General features: G+C 43.2%; 1 protein-coding gene across 4 annotated transcripts in view; it reads right to left on the reverse strand.

The window, feature by feature from the left end:
* The window catches only part of rnf111 (ring finger protein 111), a 50,799-nt gene that overhangs the window by 19,352 nt on the left and 13,437 nt on the right, over nucleotides 1–18,010 (reverse strand). For all 4 annotated transcript variants that reach the window (XM_021586221.2, XM_021586219.2, XM_021586220.2 and 1 more), the window contains exon 3: nucleotides 4,452–4,578. In XM_021586221.2, the coding sequence (XP_021441896.2) occupies nucleotides 4,452–4,578 (127 nt within the window). The remainder of the gene's footprint in view (nucleotides 1–4,451; nucleotides 4,579–18,010) is intronic.

The following is an 18,010-nucleotide window of genomic DNA, read 5'->3' on the forward strand; positions in this document are numbered from 1 at the left end:
AAATACAAATGGTATAGAGAGAAATAGTTTTATAATTCCTATAATAACTACAATCCAAAAGTTCTTATATTGAAGACTCATGTTAAAAGGAACCACCAGCTTTCATATGTTCTCATGTTCTGAGCAAGGAACTGAAACGTTAGCTTTCTTACATGGCACATATTGCACTTTTACTCTCTTCTCCAACACTTTGTTTTTGCATTATTTAAACCAAATTGAACATGTTTCATTATTTATTTGAGGCTAAATTGATTTTATTGATTGATATATATTAAGTTAAAATAAGTGTTAATTCAGTATTGTTGTAATAGTTATTATTACCAAAAACAAATGGATTAATTGGTATCAGCTTTTTTTTGGTCCTCCAATAATCGGTATCGGCATTGAAAAATCATAATCGGTCGACCTCTAATCACAATCCTTGCAGGCACTAAATCTATTATACGATAGATACTGTAGGCCAATATCATAGGACTCTAACTGGGCAGATATGGAGTTGCCTATTTTAGTGTTTGTAGAATGTGGAGGGGGCTCCTCTCATCCTGAAAATAATGGGAAGTGATGCCACATGACTGGTCATACCAGAGAGACAGGAGGCTTCTAGAACCTTCTCTGGCCCCAAAGGGCCTGTTTAGACAGAGCACTCCATGACATGGCTGTGTACCTCCTCTCTAACCATCATAGAGGCGGCCATATTTGGCTGATTATCTTCCTGAAAGCATAATAACCGGTTTTAACAAACCATAAACTGATCAATAACAATGCTAGCATGCTATGCCAAGGATTACATTGGTAAGGAGCATAATTACACAAGGTGGATTAGCTAGCTAGTTAACACACTATACAGCGACAGGAACCAACCAATCCACTAACATGCAAGTGAATGACACGGCCTCATTAAGTTTGCACTTATGTAGCTAGCTGAGTATTTACTGAAGCAAATTAGTGGCTCATTCAAGGACACAGCAGCTGGGAGGCTCACCTGTGATTACTAGCAAACTATCTCCTCTCCAGTCAGCCATCCATTCCCCTGATCAATAGGCCTTACTTACTGCCACCCTGAACATCTGCATGTCATTCAGATTAAATGGAAAAAAACATGAAAATGCACTGGGCTCATTAGGCTGGCCACTCCTGATATCTTTAGACCTATGGTATGCTTTGTGCACATCTAGAGACTGGTGACAGGCACAGGGTTGAGAGAATTTGCCTATTCAGAAAACCTGTGGTAAACCTTGAAGTATTTTCAACTCTGCGTTTAAGGGTCTCTTTTCAAGATTAAAAAGGATAAACATTCAACTGCCGTGCTCAAAACTGGGAACTCTTAACTGGGAAATCTCAGACTTCAGTGAGTTCTGGGAACTCAGAAGAAAACGAGCTCCAAATGGGAATATACATTTTGAATGGTAATCCAACGCACAATTGCAAGTTGGGAACTCGGGCCTATTTCTAGAGCTCCGACCTCAAGATCACGGACGTCATCATGATTCGCCATTGTTTTTTGTTGTTTTTTTAGAGTTCCTGGTTGTCTTGAAAGCACCATAAATCCAGAGTATGCCAGACTGATGATAGAGTTTGATGCCAAAATTTGCCTACAAAGGACCGCTGCGCCACCTTCCTGTTCAAGTGAGCACAGCATAAGACTGAGTCCACAAATATCTTGTATGCTGCTGCATAAATGTAATATGCCATGTAGATATGTATACTGTAGCTAAGAAAGTAATACTAAATGTATGTTGTGTAGTAAGCTGTTTGTAGCCCATGTGCCTCACTCTAATAATATTTATATTATCTATTTTCACCTCTTAATTTAACCTACTGTTCTGACTTGGTGGTGCCTATAGCCTGTTTTAGAGAAATGCAATCATTGAATGTTGTAAGAGCTTTCATTGTCTGCCTATATGCCGCCTTTATTTATCCTATGGTTCTGAATTGGTGTACAGGGAGAATACTGTAAGAACAGCCCATTTCAAAAGTGCTAAACAAATAGTTATATTGAAAACATCTGTCCTAACTCGCTCATTAATTGAATGTCTTAATCAAATTAACAGATTGCCTCATCCTCACGTCGTCCCTTTACGCCATAGTTTGAACAACAATTGTCAGTAGAAACCACATTTCTTTAAGCAGTCAGCCATATCAGCTATGTTTTTTAAATTCAGTAAATTAGGCTGAATGAACTGTTTCGCTGCCAGACAAGGCTCCGCTGATAGCCAGGACTAGCAGTGGTAAGGTGTTGGGACTGCTGTTGGGACAGCTTTATGTACAGTGCATTTGTAAACCAAGATCGAACTCTTTGGCCTGAATGCAAAGCAGCACGTCTAGAGGAAACCTGGCACAATCCCTACGGTGAAGCATGGTGGTGTCAGCATCATGCTGTGGGGATGTGGATGAAAACCTGCTCCTGTTCCAACAGGACAACAGACCAGAGAATCTTGTTTCTCATGTTCTGAGTCCTTTAGGTGCCTTTTGGCAAACTCCAAGTGGGCGGTCATGTGCCTTTTACTGAGGTGTGGCTTCTGTCTGGCCAATCTACCATAAAGGCCTGATTGGTGGTGTGCTGCAGAGATGGCTGTCCTTCTGGAAGGTTCTCCCATCTCCACAGAGGAACTCAGGAGCTATGTCAGAGTGACCATCAGGTTTATGGTCACCTCCCTGACCAAGGCCCTTCTCCAATCAATTGAATTTACCACAGGTGGAATCCAATCAAGTTGTGGAATCATCTCAATGATGATCAATAGAAATAGGATGCACCTGAGCTCAATTTGGGCTCTCATAGTAATGGGTCTCAATACTTATGTAAATAAGACATTTAAAAAAAAAAAAATGTTAATACATTTCAAAAAATTCTAAAAAACTGTTTTTGCTTTGTCATTATGGGGTATTGTGTGTAGATAAATAAATAAAATGTTTTAGCGATTTTAAAATAAGGCTCTAACATAAAAACATTTGGAAAAAGTCAAGGGGTCTGAATACTTTCCGAAAGCACTAACAGTTTGTGGGCACCGTTTGTCACCGTTATAGTGCAATAAATGTGTTGTTTAGTGTTGTGGCTTTGCTGGCATGTATACAAGTTTTCTACAAGATAAACGCTACAGTAACTGAAACTGACCATTTGATTGCCGGAGCAGAATTTCTGCTGGAATTCTGCTCATTTGTCTCATAAGAGACAACGCATATCACAAACAGAGAGCAATTCATTTGGGTTGACAGAGCGACTTTCTGGCAGGAGTGAAATTCACAGGCCTTCCTATTTCTGGCAGCAGAGGGTGAGATAATGGAATCAAGCTGGTGGAAATGATTCTTAGCGCTATGCACCAATACACCTTAATAACAATTAAAGACAGGAGAGGGGTTCAAGGAGAGAAAGACGAGGGGAGACAACTAGAAACAAATCCGAGAGGAACACCACTATAACAGTACCGATATACTGTAACATAGCGCTCTCACACTGGCACTGCTTTAAAATCCCAATGAATGAGATCAACCTTCCTCAGGTCATGGCAGAGAGGATTTTCAGAAGACATCCCACATGAGTCAGATAGAGAAATCATGTAGGCCTAGGTCTATGGAGAAAGACTACACTATGGGTACCCACTTCACAAAGCCTGCCAAAAGCCCTGGTAACCTGTAACCAGCTGGCATTTATTTCCCATGTTTAAGTAATCATATCGGTTCAGGAGATCGTGCCGCGAGAAGAAAAGCAAATCCACCTGGATCTAATGTCCTGGTTCTCTAAATCAGAGACTGTACCAGAGAAACCCTCAAACCAGACCTGGAGTTATCTGACAGGGGGATCAGAAGTAACTGGACCTGGATCAGAGTGAACTGAGGGTCAGATGAGAATGCCCTGGGGGAAGAGAGGGTCTCTCGTTAGATTGTTCATGGAGAGTGGTGAGAGAGCTTGGGTATTACTGTATGGAAGCCTTGCCCTTGAAGAAGACAGCGATAGCAACAGCTGGGAGAGCTGTGGAATGCCAGTGCAATGCTGCAGCCTGCCAGCTTCACGGCCAATCCCAGATGTGCATTATCTCCCATGCCATAGCGATACCAGCAACTTCTCCATAGGGGCCAAATAGCACTCCAAGGGCCTACACTGCATTTCTGAGGTATCCTGGAAAAACACTGCCCCAGCACAATGTGACAGTCTCAGTAAATGTTATGACACACCACAGTTGACTGTGATTATATTGACAGAGCCACGAGGATAAAGTACTGTCAGTACTGCAGGGCCAGGCTGTCTCAGGACACAAATGAAGGCCGGTGCCATTTAGATTGCTTTCACAGCTTAAAGATGGGGGGAAATATTGAGATGGATGTTTTTTCTCCCGAGAGAGAGAATTTCACAGCCAAAGTACTTTACCATGTCACTTCATTCGATTTTCCACTGTGGTTCATTAGCTCTGTACAGCGTTGATCTCGTCAGAGAGGAGACAGGGGAAGGTGCTCACCTGAAGCCATCTCCCACGTTGACTATCTCCACCTCGCTGTCGGTGGAGGTGACGTTGATCTCCTCGCTGGCTGGGACAGGGGGTGCAGGGGTCGCCTCGATCACCACCACGTCTTCATCCAGAGAACCTGGAACACAACACAGTCAAATCAAAGTTATTCATCACATGCGCCGAATCAGATCAAATTTTATTTATTTGTCACATGCGCCGGATACAACAATAGACCTTACAGTGAAATGCTTACTTACAAGCCCTTAACCATACGTGCAGTTAAGAAAATAACTAAAAAAGAAAAATTAAGAAAAAGGTAAGAGATAAGAAAAACAAATCATTAAAGAGCAGCAGTGAACAACAATAGCGGGGCTATATACAGGGGGTACCAGTTCAGAGTCAATGTGGAGGCTATATACAGGGGGTACCAGTACAGAGTCAATGTGGAGGCTATATACAGGGGGTACCAGTACAGAGTCAATGTGGAGGCTATATACAGGGGGTACCAGTACAGAGTCAATGTGGAGGCTATATACAGGGGGTACCAGTACAGAGTCAATGTGGAGGCTATATACAGGGGGTACCAGTACAGAGTCAATGTGGAGGCTATATACAGGGGGTACCAGTACAGAGTCAATGTGGAGGCTATATACAGGGGGTACCAGTACAGAGTCAATGTGGAGGCTATATACAGGGGGTACCAGTACAGAGTCAATGTGGAGGCTATATACAGGGGGTACCAGTTCAGAGTCAATGTGGAGGCTATATACAGGGGGTACCAGTACAGAGTCAATGTGGAGGCTATATACAGGGGGTACCAGTTCAGAGTCAATGTGGAGGCTATATACAGGGGGTACCAGTACAGAGTCAATGTGGAGGCTATATACAGGGGGTACCAGTACAGAGTCAATGTGGAGACTATATACAGGGGGTACCAGTTCAGAGTCAATGTGGAGGCTATATACAGGGGGTACCAGTACAGAGTCAATGTGTCAATGCGCGAGGGCACCGGTGTCGAGGTAATTGAGATAATTATGTACATGCAGGTAGGGTTGTTAAATGAATACAACTGGTATAGACTATATAGTGAAATGCTTGCTTACGAACCTTTCCAATTTGTGCAGAGGAAAAAATGTTTGTTTTTTTAACACAAGAGGAAGAAAATAAAATACACAAGAATGGAGCTATGTACAGGGAGTACCAGTACCAGATCAATGTGGAGCTATATACAGGGAGTACCAGTACCAGCTCAATGTGGAGCTATATACAGGGAGTACCAGTACCAGATCAATGTGGAGCTATATACAGGGAGTACCAGTACCAGATCAATGTGGAGCTATATACAGGGAGTACCAGATTAATGTGGAGCTATATACAGGGAGTACCAGATCAATGTGGAGCTATATACAGGGAGTACCAGATCAATGTGGAGCTATATACAGGGAGTACCAGTACCAGATCAATGTGGAGCTATATAAAGGGAGTACCAGATCAATGTGGAGCTATATACAGGGAGTACCAGATCAATGTGGAGCTATATACGGGGAGTACCAGTACCAGATCAATGTGGAGCTATATACAGGGAGTACCAGATCAATGTGGAGCTATATACAGGGAGTACCAGATCAATGTGGAGCTATATACAGGGAGTACCAGATCAATGTGGAGCTACAGTGCCTTGCGAAAGTATTCGGCCCCCTTGAACTTTGCGACCTTTTGCCATATTTCAGGCTTCAAACATAAAGATATAAAACTGTATTTTTTTGTGAAGAATCAACAACAAGTGGGACACAATCATGAAGTGGAACGACATTTATTGGATATTTCAAACTTTTTTAACAAATCAAAAACTGAAAAATTGGGCGTGCAAAATTATTCAGCCCCTTTAGTTTCAGTGCAGCAAACTCTCTCCAGAAGTTCAGTGAGGATCTCTAAATGATCCAATGTTGACCTAAATGACTAATGATGATAAATACAATCCTCCTGTGTGTAATCAAGTCTCCGTATAAATGCACCTGCACTGTGATAGTCTCAGAGGTCCGTTAAAAGCGCAGAGAGCATCATGAAGAACAAGGAACACACCAGGCAGGTCCGAGATACTGTTGTGAAGAAGTTTAAAGCCGGATTTGGATACAAAAAGATTTCCCAAGCTTTAAACATCCCAAGGAGCACTGTGCAAGAGATAATATTGAAATGGAAGGAGTATCAGACCTCTGCAAATCTACCAAGACCTGGCCGCCCCTCTAAACTTTCAGCTCATACAAGGAGAAGACTGATCAGAGATGCAGCCAAGAGGCCCATGATCACTCTGGATGAACTGCAGAGATCTACAGCTGAGGTGGGAGACTCTGTCCATAGGACAACAATCAGTCGTATATTGCACAAATCTGGCCTTTATGGAAGAGTGGCAAGAAGAAAGCCATTTCTTAAAGATATCCATAAAAAGTATTGTTTAAGGTTTGCCACAAGTCACCTGGGAGACACACCAAACATGTGGAAGAAGGTGCTCTGGTCAGATGAAACCAAAATTGAACTTTTTGGCAACAATGCAAAACGTTATGTTTGGCGTAAAAGCAACACAGCTGAACACACCATCCCCACTGTCAAACATGGTGGTGGCAGCATCATGGTTTGGGCCTGCTTTTCTTCAGCAGGACCTGAGACTGGGACGGAGATTTGTCTTCCAACAAGACAATGATCCAAAACATAAAGCAAAATCTACAATGGAATGGTTCAAAAATAAACATATCCAGGTGTTAGAATGGCCAAGTCAAAGTCCAGACCTGAATCCAATCGAGAATCTGTGGAAAGAACTGAAAACTGCTGTTCACAAATGCGCTCCATCCAACCTCACTGAGCTCGAGCTGTTTTGCAAGGAGGAATGGGAAAAAATGTCAGTCTCTCGATGTGCAAAACTGATAGAGACATACCCCAAGCGACTTACAGCTGTAATCGCAGCAAAAGGTGGCGCTACAAAGTATTAACTTAAGGGGGCTGAATAATTTTGCACGCCCAATTTTTCAGTTTTTGATTTGTTAAAAAAAGTTTGAAATATCCAATAAATGTCGTTCCACTTCATGATTGTGTCCCACTTGTTGTTGATTCTTCACAAAAAAATACAGTTTTATATCTTTATGTTTGAAGCCTGAAATGTGGCAAAAGGTCGCAAAGTTCAAGGGGGCCGAATACTTTCGCAAGGCACTGTATATACAGGGAGTACCAGATCAATGTGGAGCTACATACAGGGAGTACCAGATCAATGTGGAGCTATATACAGGGAGTACCAGATCAATGTGGAGCTATATACAGGGAGTACCATATCAATGTGGAGCTATATACAGGGAGTACCATATCAGTGTGGAGCTTTATACAGGGAGTACCAGATAAACTATATACACACAAAAGTATGTGGACACCCCTTCAAATTAGTGGATTCTGCTATTTCAGCCACACTGGTTGCTAACAGTTGTATAAAATCGAGCACACATCCATGCAATCTTTTAATTTATTTAACCTTTATTTATTTAACTAGGCAAGTCAGTTAAGAACAAATTCTTATTTACAATGACGGCCTACCCCGGCCAAACCCTAACGACGCTGGGCCACTCGGGAGCCAAAAGCTTAGTGACTTTCAACATGGCACAGTCATAGGATGCTACCTTCCCAAACAGGTCAGCTCGTCAAATTTCTGCCCTGCTAGAGCTGCCCCGGTCAACTGTAAGTGCTGTTATTGTGGAAATGTTTATGCACAACAATGGCTCAGCCGCAAAGTGGTAGGCCACACAAGCCACAGAACAAGATAGCCAAGTGCCGAAGCGCATAAAAAAAATTGTCTGTCCTTGGTTGCAACACTCACTACGGAGTTCCAAACTGCATCTGGAAGCAACATCAGCACAAGAACTGTTAGTCGGGAGCTTCACGAATTGGGTTTCCATGGCCAAACAGCCTCACACTAGACTAAGATCACCATGAGCAATGCCAAGTGTCGGCTGGAGTGGTGTAACGCTCCCACCATTGGACTCTGGAGCAGCGGAAACGCGATCTCTGGAGTAGAGGTTGACCGATTAAATCGGAATGGCCGATTAATTAGGGCCGATATTTTTGGACACCGTTTTTCCCCCCCACCTTTATTTAACTAGGCAAGTCTGTTAAGAACACATTCTTATTTTCAATGACGGCCTAGGAACGTTGGGTTAACTGCCTTGTTCAGGGGCAGAATGACAGATCTTTACCTTGTCAGCTCTGGGATTCAATCTTGCAACCTTACAGTTAACTAGTCCAACGCTCTAACCACCTGCCTCATATTGCACTCCACGAGGAGCCTGCCTGTTACGCAAATGCAGTAAGAAGCCAAAGTAAGTTGCTAGTCAGGGTATATGCAACAGTTTGGGCAGCCTGGCTCATTGCGAACTAATTTGCCAGAATTTTCGTAATTATGACATAACATTGAAGGTTGTGCAATATAACAGGAATATTTAGACTTAGGGGTGCCAGCCGTTAGATAAAATACCGAAAGGTTCCGTATTTCACTGAAAGAATAAACGTTTTGTTTTCGAAATGATAGTTTCCAGATTCAACTATATTAATGACCAATGGCTCGTATTTCTGTGTGTTATTATGTTATAACTAAGTTTATGATTTGATAGAGCAGTCTGACTGAGTGATGGTAGGCAGCAGCAGGCCCGTAAGCATTCATTCAAACAGCACTTTAGTGCGTTTTGCCAGCAGCTCTTCGAAAGCACAGCGCTGTTTATGACTTCAAACCTACCAACCTAATGGCTGGTGTAACCGATTAACCGACCATCTGACAGTCCGACAGACGAATGTGGGTTTGGCGAATGCCAGGAGAACACTACCTGCCTGAATGCATAATGCCAACTGTAAAGTTTGGTGGAGGAGGAATAATGATCTGGAGCTGTTTCACGGTTTGGTCCAGGCCCCTTAGTTCCAGTGAATGGAAATATTAACGCTACAGCATACAATGACATTCTAGACGATTCTGTGTTTCCAATTTTGTGGCAGCAGTTTGGGGAAGGCCCTTACAAAGCGAGGTACAAACAGAAATGGTTTGTCGAGATCGGTGTGGAGGAACTTGACTGGCCTGAACAGAGCCCTGACCTCAACCCCATCGTCCACCTTTGGGATGAATTGGAACGCCGATTACGAGCCATGTATAATCGCCAAACATCAATGCCTGACCTCACTAATACTTATATGGCTGAATGGAAGCAAGTCCCCACAGCAATGTTCTAACATCTAGTGGAAAGCCTTCCCAGAGGAATGGAGGCTGTTCTAGCAGCAAAGAGGGGACCAACTCCATATAAATAACCAATGATTTTGAAATGAGATGTTCGACGAGCAGGTGTCCACATACTTTTGGTAATGTAGTATATGTCCATGAAGGCAGGGTAAAGTGACTAGGCATCCGAAAAGATAAGAGTATACTGGGGGGGAGACATCCAGCAATTTGACCTGTAAGTCCTGATGTAAACATTGTTGAACTGATAATGATCAAATGAGACTCTTTGCTACGTGAGAACCTTGGACTGTAGTCATATAAAGTGGCCAGAAATTATCTTTACGTAAATAAAATTGCAGCCATTTTAGTACACAGTTAATTCCAGAGAGGTTATACTGTACATGTCTGTTGCTGTATATAGCAGGCTCTGTTGCTAAGATGGCTGGTTGACAACACATCAGCTCATGTGTGTTACGCAGCAACATAAACAACCTCCACCAGCATCTTCTGGTGGTTCTTCCTCACCAGGGGAGAAACACACACAAAGCTAAATAGGAGTATTTAGTATCAGTATAAATGAATAGTGATTGTGGTGTGGGTGTGCAGGCTAACAGTCTGTGTACTGGGCCTGTGTGAAATGTAGGTCAGTAAATGCTGCTCTGCTCTCCACTGTCTGCAGGATTTGCAGTGCAATCTCTGCATCTGCACTCCGATTGGTCCCCTGTCCACGGTCTCTCGTTCCAGTTCTCATTTCAGCCATGCCTGACCTGGCCTCACGGTCAGGAAGAGGCCTGGAGTGTGTTCAATACACTTAACATTTCATCACATCGCAACCAGGAAGGCAAGAGGTGTGTTGTTTTTGTCACACCACCCCAAACAGCTTGTTCTAAATGTGGCCCTTAAACTCACTGTCAGTTTAATCTACAGACATATTTTACAAGATTAAAACTTACAGTTCAACAACTAAACTCATTCTAGTCCAGTGTATTATTACTATACTGAAATTATTTTCTAACATTAGGTTCAACTGTGCCATGTGTTGCCTCATAGATGCTGTGTTGTGTGTTTCTGTGTAGTGAGCAGTGGCTTGTTGCTCTCGTGAACATCAGCACTCCCGAGTGAGTTCTATTGCAGTGGTCCACTGGGTGCTGCTGCTAAGCACCCTCTCCTAACCTAGCTACCTCTCTCCCTCATGAAACATACTGCTCTACACAAACACTTCCTGGTTTAGACAATGTAAATAAGAAGACTATATGACCTCACATCTAAACTGTGAACAATGGCCGATGTGACGATTGACATGAACAAGTAAGAGAAATGTCCTGGCTGCTAGCTTTGAATAGAGATCTATTTCAGTGTGTAGTGTCTGCATTCTCCATTTTGCAGTTGAGAGAAGGCAGATTGTGACCTCAGGGGTGTATGCAGCTTGGCCTAACACACAGTATGGTCAGTTGCAGATAGAAATGTAATATATAGAACTGTCATGATTTTCGTACCCTACTGCATGGCATATGTTTATATTGCGACATGAATACAGGAATTACAGTACTAAAACACTCCTGTCATGTCCATGTATTTAAAGTCTTGTGAATAGGCAGCTTTGTGATTGGGCCTTTTTATGTCCATTACATTCATCCCCTCCTCTGGCCAATAGAGATCCATCTCCACTGACTGCCTCCCCCCCGCCTCTCATCTGCTGAACGATGGCATAGTTTCTCCTCAGAGCCCTTGTTGTTAGCAGGCTACAGTGGGGATTAGAGCTCAATACTTGAGTCAGTCCTCTCCACCCACCTACTTCCCATAGCAAAAGACACAGAGAGAGGCAGCCTTGCCCCATGACCCCCTCGATCCTTCCCCAGGGCCACTGAGTGGAAACACTATTACAGCTTAGCTACATGAAGACATTAAACTGAGAGAGGTGAAAAAGGGTCAGGCAGGAATGGAAAATGAAGAGTTCCTTGAAAATGTGTGTTCTTTGGCTTGTGTTGTAGCGGTGCAGCTCGGGAAACAGCGGGTGGTTGTCAGGAGTGCTGTGCTGCTCTACTCTGCTTTACTGTGGTGTGTTGTGGGAGGACAAGCAGGGTGCATAAACCCAGACACCTGCAGCTCAGACCGAGGAAGAGGAAAGGTTTCTGGGCTGCCAGGTTTGGCGCTCCTGGTAGCAGAGCGGAGACACATGCCCTTTTGGTGCGAGGTCGGTTAGCCCCCCCATCAGCAGTACCTACCCACCTTGCGTGCAAAGTCTATTTTTCACACATATTCACAGGTCAGGGTGACTCAGGGGTGTGAGAGAGAGGAGCCAGTGAGTGACCTCAGTAGAACAAAGAGAATGTGCTTCATAATAATGACTGTGCACAAGACTGAGATATGTGGGAGGGAAGGTGCTATTGCTACTCAACAGGAAATTCAAATGTGCATATATAGTCAAACTTGAAATGTGTGTGTTCAGTACCGGGCCATTCTATAGCGCCTTTTATAGCGAGCGACGCACGCCCTCATTTGGATGTCTCAAAGTGAAACACATACATTAGAGCTCCATCAAAGCATTCATATTCATGGTAACTGCAGAAGAGCTGGCCTCAGAGGTTCCTAAAGAGGCGTATGAATATGAGGGGGAAAAAACTGTAATGTCTCTTGAACATAGCCCTCTTTGTTTCAGGCATTTTCAGCCTATGTAAATGTATAAAAATCCTAACAGGCTTGGCCATGCCCAGGGGTCATATTCCAGCAATCCCTTGGGCTTAACTTATTTGTGTGTATTCCACTACACAAGAGCTATGTCAAAAGAATGGAAAATGCTGGACTTCTCACTGCATCTACCCCTGGCACCTACAAAGATGCAGAGCTTAAACACTGAAGATTATTTTTTTTAAAATTAAACTGAGTCTTCAATACCCACAGATACATCCACAGAGATGTTCGCCTCGCTTCGAGTCCTTAGGAAACTATGCAGTTTTTAAATGACTATCGCCACCTGTAGCACTCACTTGTCATCATGAAGTGCTTTGAGAGGCTAGTCAAGGATCATATCACCTCCACCTTACCTGCCACCCTAGGCACACTTCAATTTGCATACAGCCCCGATAGGTCCACAGATGATGCAATTGCCATCACACTGCCCTATCCCATCTGGACAAGAGGAATACCTACGTAAGAAGCTATTCATTGACTACAGCTCAGCATTCAACACCATAATACCCTCCAAACTCATCATTAAGCTTGAGGCCCTGGGACTCAACCCCGCCCTGTGCAATTGGGTCCAGGACTTCCTGACGGGCCGCCCCCAGATGGTGAAGGTAGGAAACATCATCTCCACGTCGCTGACCCTCAACACTGGGGCCCCACAAGGGTGCATGCTCAGCCCCCTCCTGTATTCCCTGTTCACCCATGACTGTGCAGCCAAGCACCCCTCCAACTAAATCATAAAGTTTGCAGACGACACAACAGTAGTGGGCTTGTTGGCGTCCCCCCTTGGTTTGTGCCGTGTCGGAATTCTTTGTGGGCTATACTTGGCCTTGTCTCAGGATGGTAAGTTGGTGGTTGAAGATATCCCTCTAGTGGTAGGGGGGCTGTGCTTTGGCAAAGTGGGTGGGGTTATATCCTGCCTGTTCAGGGGTATCGTCGGACGGGGCCACAGTGTCTCCCAACACTTTCTGTCTTAGCCGCCAGTATTTATGCTGCAGTAGTTTGTGTCAGGGGGCTAGGGTCAGTCTGTTATATCTGGAGTATTTCTGCTGTCTTATCCGGTGTCCTGTGTGAATTTAAGTATGCTCTCTCTAATTCTCTCTCTTTTTCTCTCTCTCGGAGGACCTGAGCCCTAGGACCATGCCTCAGGACTACCTGGCCTGATGACTCCTTGCTGTCCCCAGTCCACCTGGTCGTGCTGTTGCTCCAGTTTCAACTGTTCTGCCTGCGGCTATGGAACACTGACCTGTTCACCGGACGTGCTACCTGTTCCAGATCTAATGTATTCAACTCTAGAGAAACAGCAGGAGCGGTAGAGATACTCTGAATGATCGGCTATGAAAAGCCAACTGATATTTAATCCTGAGGTGCTGACCTGTTGCACCCTCGACAACCATTGTGATTATTATTATTTTAACCTGCTGGTCATCTATGAACATTTGAACATCTTGGCCATGTTCTGTAATAATCTCCACCCGGCACAGCCAGAAGAGGACTGGCCACCCCTCATAGCTTGGTTCCTCTCTAGGTTTCTTCCTAGGTTTTGGCCTTTCATGGGAGTTTTTCCTAGCCACCGTGCTTCTACACCTGCATTGCTTGCTGTTTGGGGTTTTAGGCTGGGTTACTGTACATCACTTTGAGATATCAGCTGATGTAAGAAGGGCTTTATAAATACATTTGATTGATTGATTGATTGATTGATTTATGAGACCTACCTCTCACTCAAAGTCAACAAAACAAAGGAGAAGATCGTGGACTTCAGGAAACAGCACAGGGAGCACCCCCCTATCCACATCGAAGGGACAGTAGTGGAGAAGCTAGAAAGTTAAGTTCCTCCGCGTACACATTTCACAGACAAACTGAAATGGTCCATCCAGACAGACAGTGTGGTGAAGAAGGCGCAACAGTGCCTCTTCAACCTCAGGAGGCTGAAGAAATTTGTCTTGTCACCCAAAACTCTGACAAACTTTTACAGATGCACAATCGAGAAAATCTTGTCAAGCTGCATCACAGCCTGGTACAGCAACTGCACCACCCACAACCGCTAGGCTCTCCAGAGGGTGGTGCGGTCTGCACAATGTATCACCGGGGGCAAACTACCTGCCCTCCAGGACACATACAGCACCCGATGTCACAGGAAAGCCAAAAAGATTGTCATGGACAACAACCACCTGAGCCACTGCTTGTTCACCCCACTACCATCCAGAAGACAAGGTCAGTACAGGTGCACCAAAGCTGGGACCGAGAGACTGAAAAACAGCTTCCATCTCAAGGTCATCAGGTTGTTAACCTCTCTAGGGTACGGTAGCATCCCACCTCGTCAACAGCCAGTGAAACTGCAGGACGACAAATTCAAAACAACAGAAATCCAATAATTTTACACCATTTTAAAGATACACTTGTTGTAAATCCAGCCACAGTGTCCGATTTCAGAAAGACTTTACGACGAAAGCAAACCAAACTATTATGTTAGGTCAGAGCCAAGTCACAGAAAAACACAGCCATTTTTCCAGCCAAAGAGAGGAGTCACAAAAAGCAGAAATATAGAAAAAAATGTATCTTTGATGATCTTCATCAGATGACACTCATAAGACTTCATGTTACACAATACATGTATGTTTTGTTCGATAAAGTTCATATTTATATAAAAAAAATCTGAGTTTACATTGGCGCCTTATATTCAGAAGTTCCAAAACATCCTTTGATTTTGCAGAGAGCCACATCAATTTACGGGAATACTCATAACACATTGCTAAAAGATACAACTGTTATGCATGTAATTTTAGATGCACTTCTCCTTAACGCAACCGCTGTGTCAGATTTTTTTTTTAACTTGACGGAAAAAGCATACCATGCAATAAATAATCTGAGTACAGCGCTCAGAGCCCAAACAACCCAAACAGATATCCTCCATGTTGTGGAGTCAACAGAAGTCAGAAATAGCATTATAAATATTCACTTACCTTTGATTATCTTCATCAGAATGCACTCCCAGGAATCCCAGTTCCACAATAAATGTTTTTTTTTCTTTTAGAAAATGTCCATCCTTTTGTCCAAATACCTCCTTTTGTTCACGCGTTCAGTACACAATCCAAACACACGACGCGATCACTGGGAGCAGATGAAAAGTCAAAAAGTTCAGTTACAGTCCATAGAAACATGACAAACGATGTATAGAATCAATCTTTAGGATGTTTTTAACATAAACCTTCAATAATGTTCCAACCGGAGAATTCCTTTGTCTGTAGAATTGCAATGGAACAGAGCTAACTATCACGTGAACGTGTGAGACTGAGCTCGTGACTCTCTGGCAGACCTCTGACTCATTCCCCTCTCATTCGCCCCCACTTCACAGTAGAAGCATCAAACAAGGTTCTAAAGATTGTTGACATCTAGTGGAAGTCTTAGGAAGTGCAATATGACCAATATCCCACTGTCCTCTTCGATAGGCAATGAGTTGAAAACCTACAAACCTCAGATTTCCCACTTCCTAGTTGGATTTTTTCTCAGGTTTTTGCCTGCAATATGAGTTATGTTATACTCATAGACATCATTCAAACAGTTTTAGAAACTTCTGAGTGTTTTCTATCCTAATTATATGCATGTTCTAGCTTTTATGGCTGAGTAGCAGGCAGTTTAATTTGGGCACGCTTTTCATCCAAAATTCCCAATGCTGCCCCCTACCCTAGAGAAGTTAAACAGCCATCACTAACAGAGGCTGCTGCCAACATACAGACTCAAATCATTAGCCACTTTAATAAATGGATCACTAGTCACTTTATAAAATGTCAATCTAAATAATGCCACTTTAATAAAGTTACCATATCTTGCAATACTCATCTCATATGTACAGGTGAAGTCAGAAGTTTACATAGACTTAGGTTGGAGACATCAAAACACTTTTTTCAACCACTCCACACATTTCTTTTTAACAAACTATAGTTTTGGCAAGTCGGTTAGGACATCTATTTTGTGCATGACAAGTAATTTTTCCAACAATTGTTTACAGACAGATTATTTCACTGCATCACTATTCCAGGGGGTCAGAAGTTCACATACACTAAGTTGACTGTGCCTTTAAACAGCTTGGAAAAGTCCAGAAAAGGATGTCATGGCTTTAGAAGCTTCTGATAGGCTAATTGATATCATTTGAGTCAATTGGAGTTGTACCCGTGGATGTATTTCAAGGCCTACCTTCAAACTCAGTGCCTCTTTGCTTGACATCATGGGGAAATCAAAAGAAATCAGCCAAGACCTCAGAAAATAATAGTAGACCTCCACAAGTCTGGTTCATCCTTGGGAGCAATTAAAGCTTGGTCGCAAATGGGTCTTCCAAATGGACAATGACCCCAAGCACACTTTGTGTCAAGGTATTGGAGTGGCCATCACAAAGCCTTAACCTCAATCCTAAAGAACATTTGTCTGCAGACCTGAAAAAGCGTGTGTGAGCAAGGAGGCCTACAAACCTGACTCAGTTATATGAGCTCTGTCAGGAGGAATGGGCCAACATTTACCCAACTTATTGTGGGAAGCTTGTGGAAGGCTACCCAAAATGTTTGACCCAAGTTAAACAATTTAAAAGGCTATGCTACCATATACTAATTGAGTGTATGTAAACTTCTGACCCACTGGGAATGTGATGAAAGAAATAAAAGCTGAAATAAATCACTCTCTCTGCTATTATTCTGACATTTCACATTCTTAAAATAAAGTGGTGATCCAAACTGACCTAAAACAGAGAATCTTTACTTGGATTAAATGTCAGGAATTGTGAAAAACAGAGTTTAAATGTATTTGGCTAAGATGTACGTAAACCTACGACTTCAACTGTATTTTCTACCATGTCTTGCATCTTGCCTATGCCACCCGACCATCGCTCATCCATATATATACAGTGGGGCAAAAAAGTATTTAGTCAGCCACCAATTGTGCAAGTTCTCCCACTTAAAAAGATGAGAGAGGCCTGTAATTTTCATCATAGGTACACTTCAACGATGACAGGCAAAATGAGAAAAAAATAATCCAGAAAATCACATTGTAGGATTTTTAATGAATTTATTTGCAAATTATGGTGGAAAATAAGTATTTGGTCACCTACAAACAAGCAAGATTTCTGGCTCTCACAGACCTGTAACTTCTTCTGTAAGAGGCTCCTCTGTCCTCCACTCGTTACCTGTATTAATGGCACCTGTTTGAACTTGTTATCAGTATAAAAGACACCTGTCCACAACCTCAAATAGTCACACTCCAAACTCTACTATGGCCAAGACCAAAGAGCTGTCAAAGGACACCAGAAACAAAATTGTAGACCTGCACCAGGCTGGGAAGACTGAATCTGCAATAGGTAAGCAGCTTGGTTTGAAGAAATCAACTGTGGGAGCAATTATTAGGAAATGGAAGACATACAAGACCACTGATAATCTCCCTCGATCTGGGGCTCCACGCAAGATCTCACCCTGTGGGGTCAAAATGATCACAAGAACGGTGAGCAAAAATCCCAGAACCACACGGGGGGACCTAGTGAATGTCCTGCAGAGAGCTGGGACCAAAGTAACAAAGCATACCATCAGTAACACACTACGCCGCCAGGGACTCAAATCCTGCAGTGCCAGACGTGTCCCCTGCTTAAGCCAGTACATGTCCA

Source organism: Oncorhynchus mykiss, chromosome 26, assembly GCF_013265735.2.
Source record: "Oncorhynchus mykiss isolate Arlee chromosome 26, USDA_OmykA_1.1, whole genome shotgun sequence".
Lineage (NCBI taxonomy): Eukaryota > Metazoa > Chordata > Actinopteri > Salmoniformes > Salmonidae > Oncorhynchus > Oncorhynchus mykiss.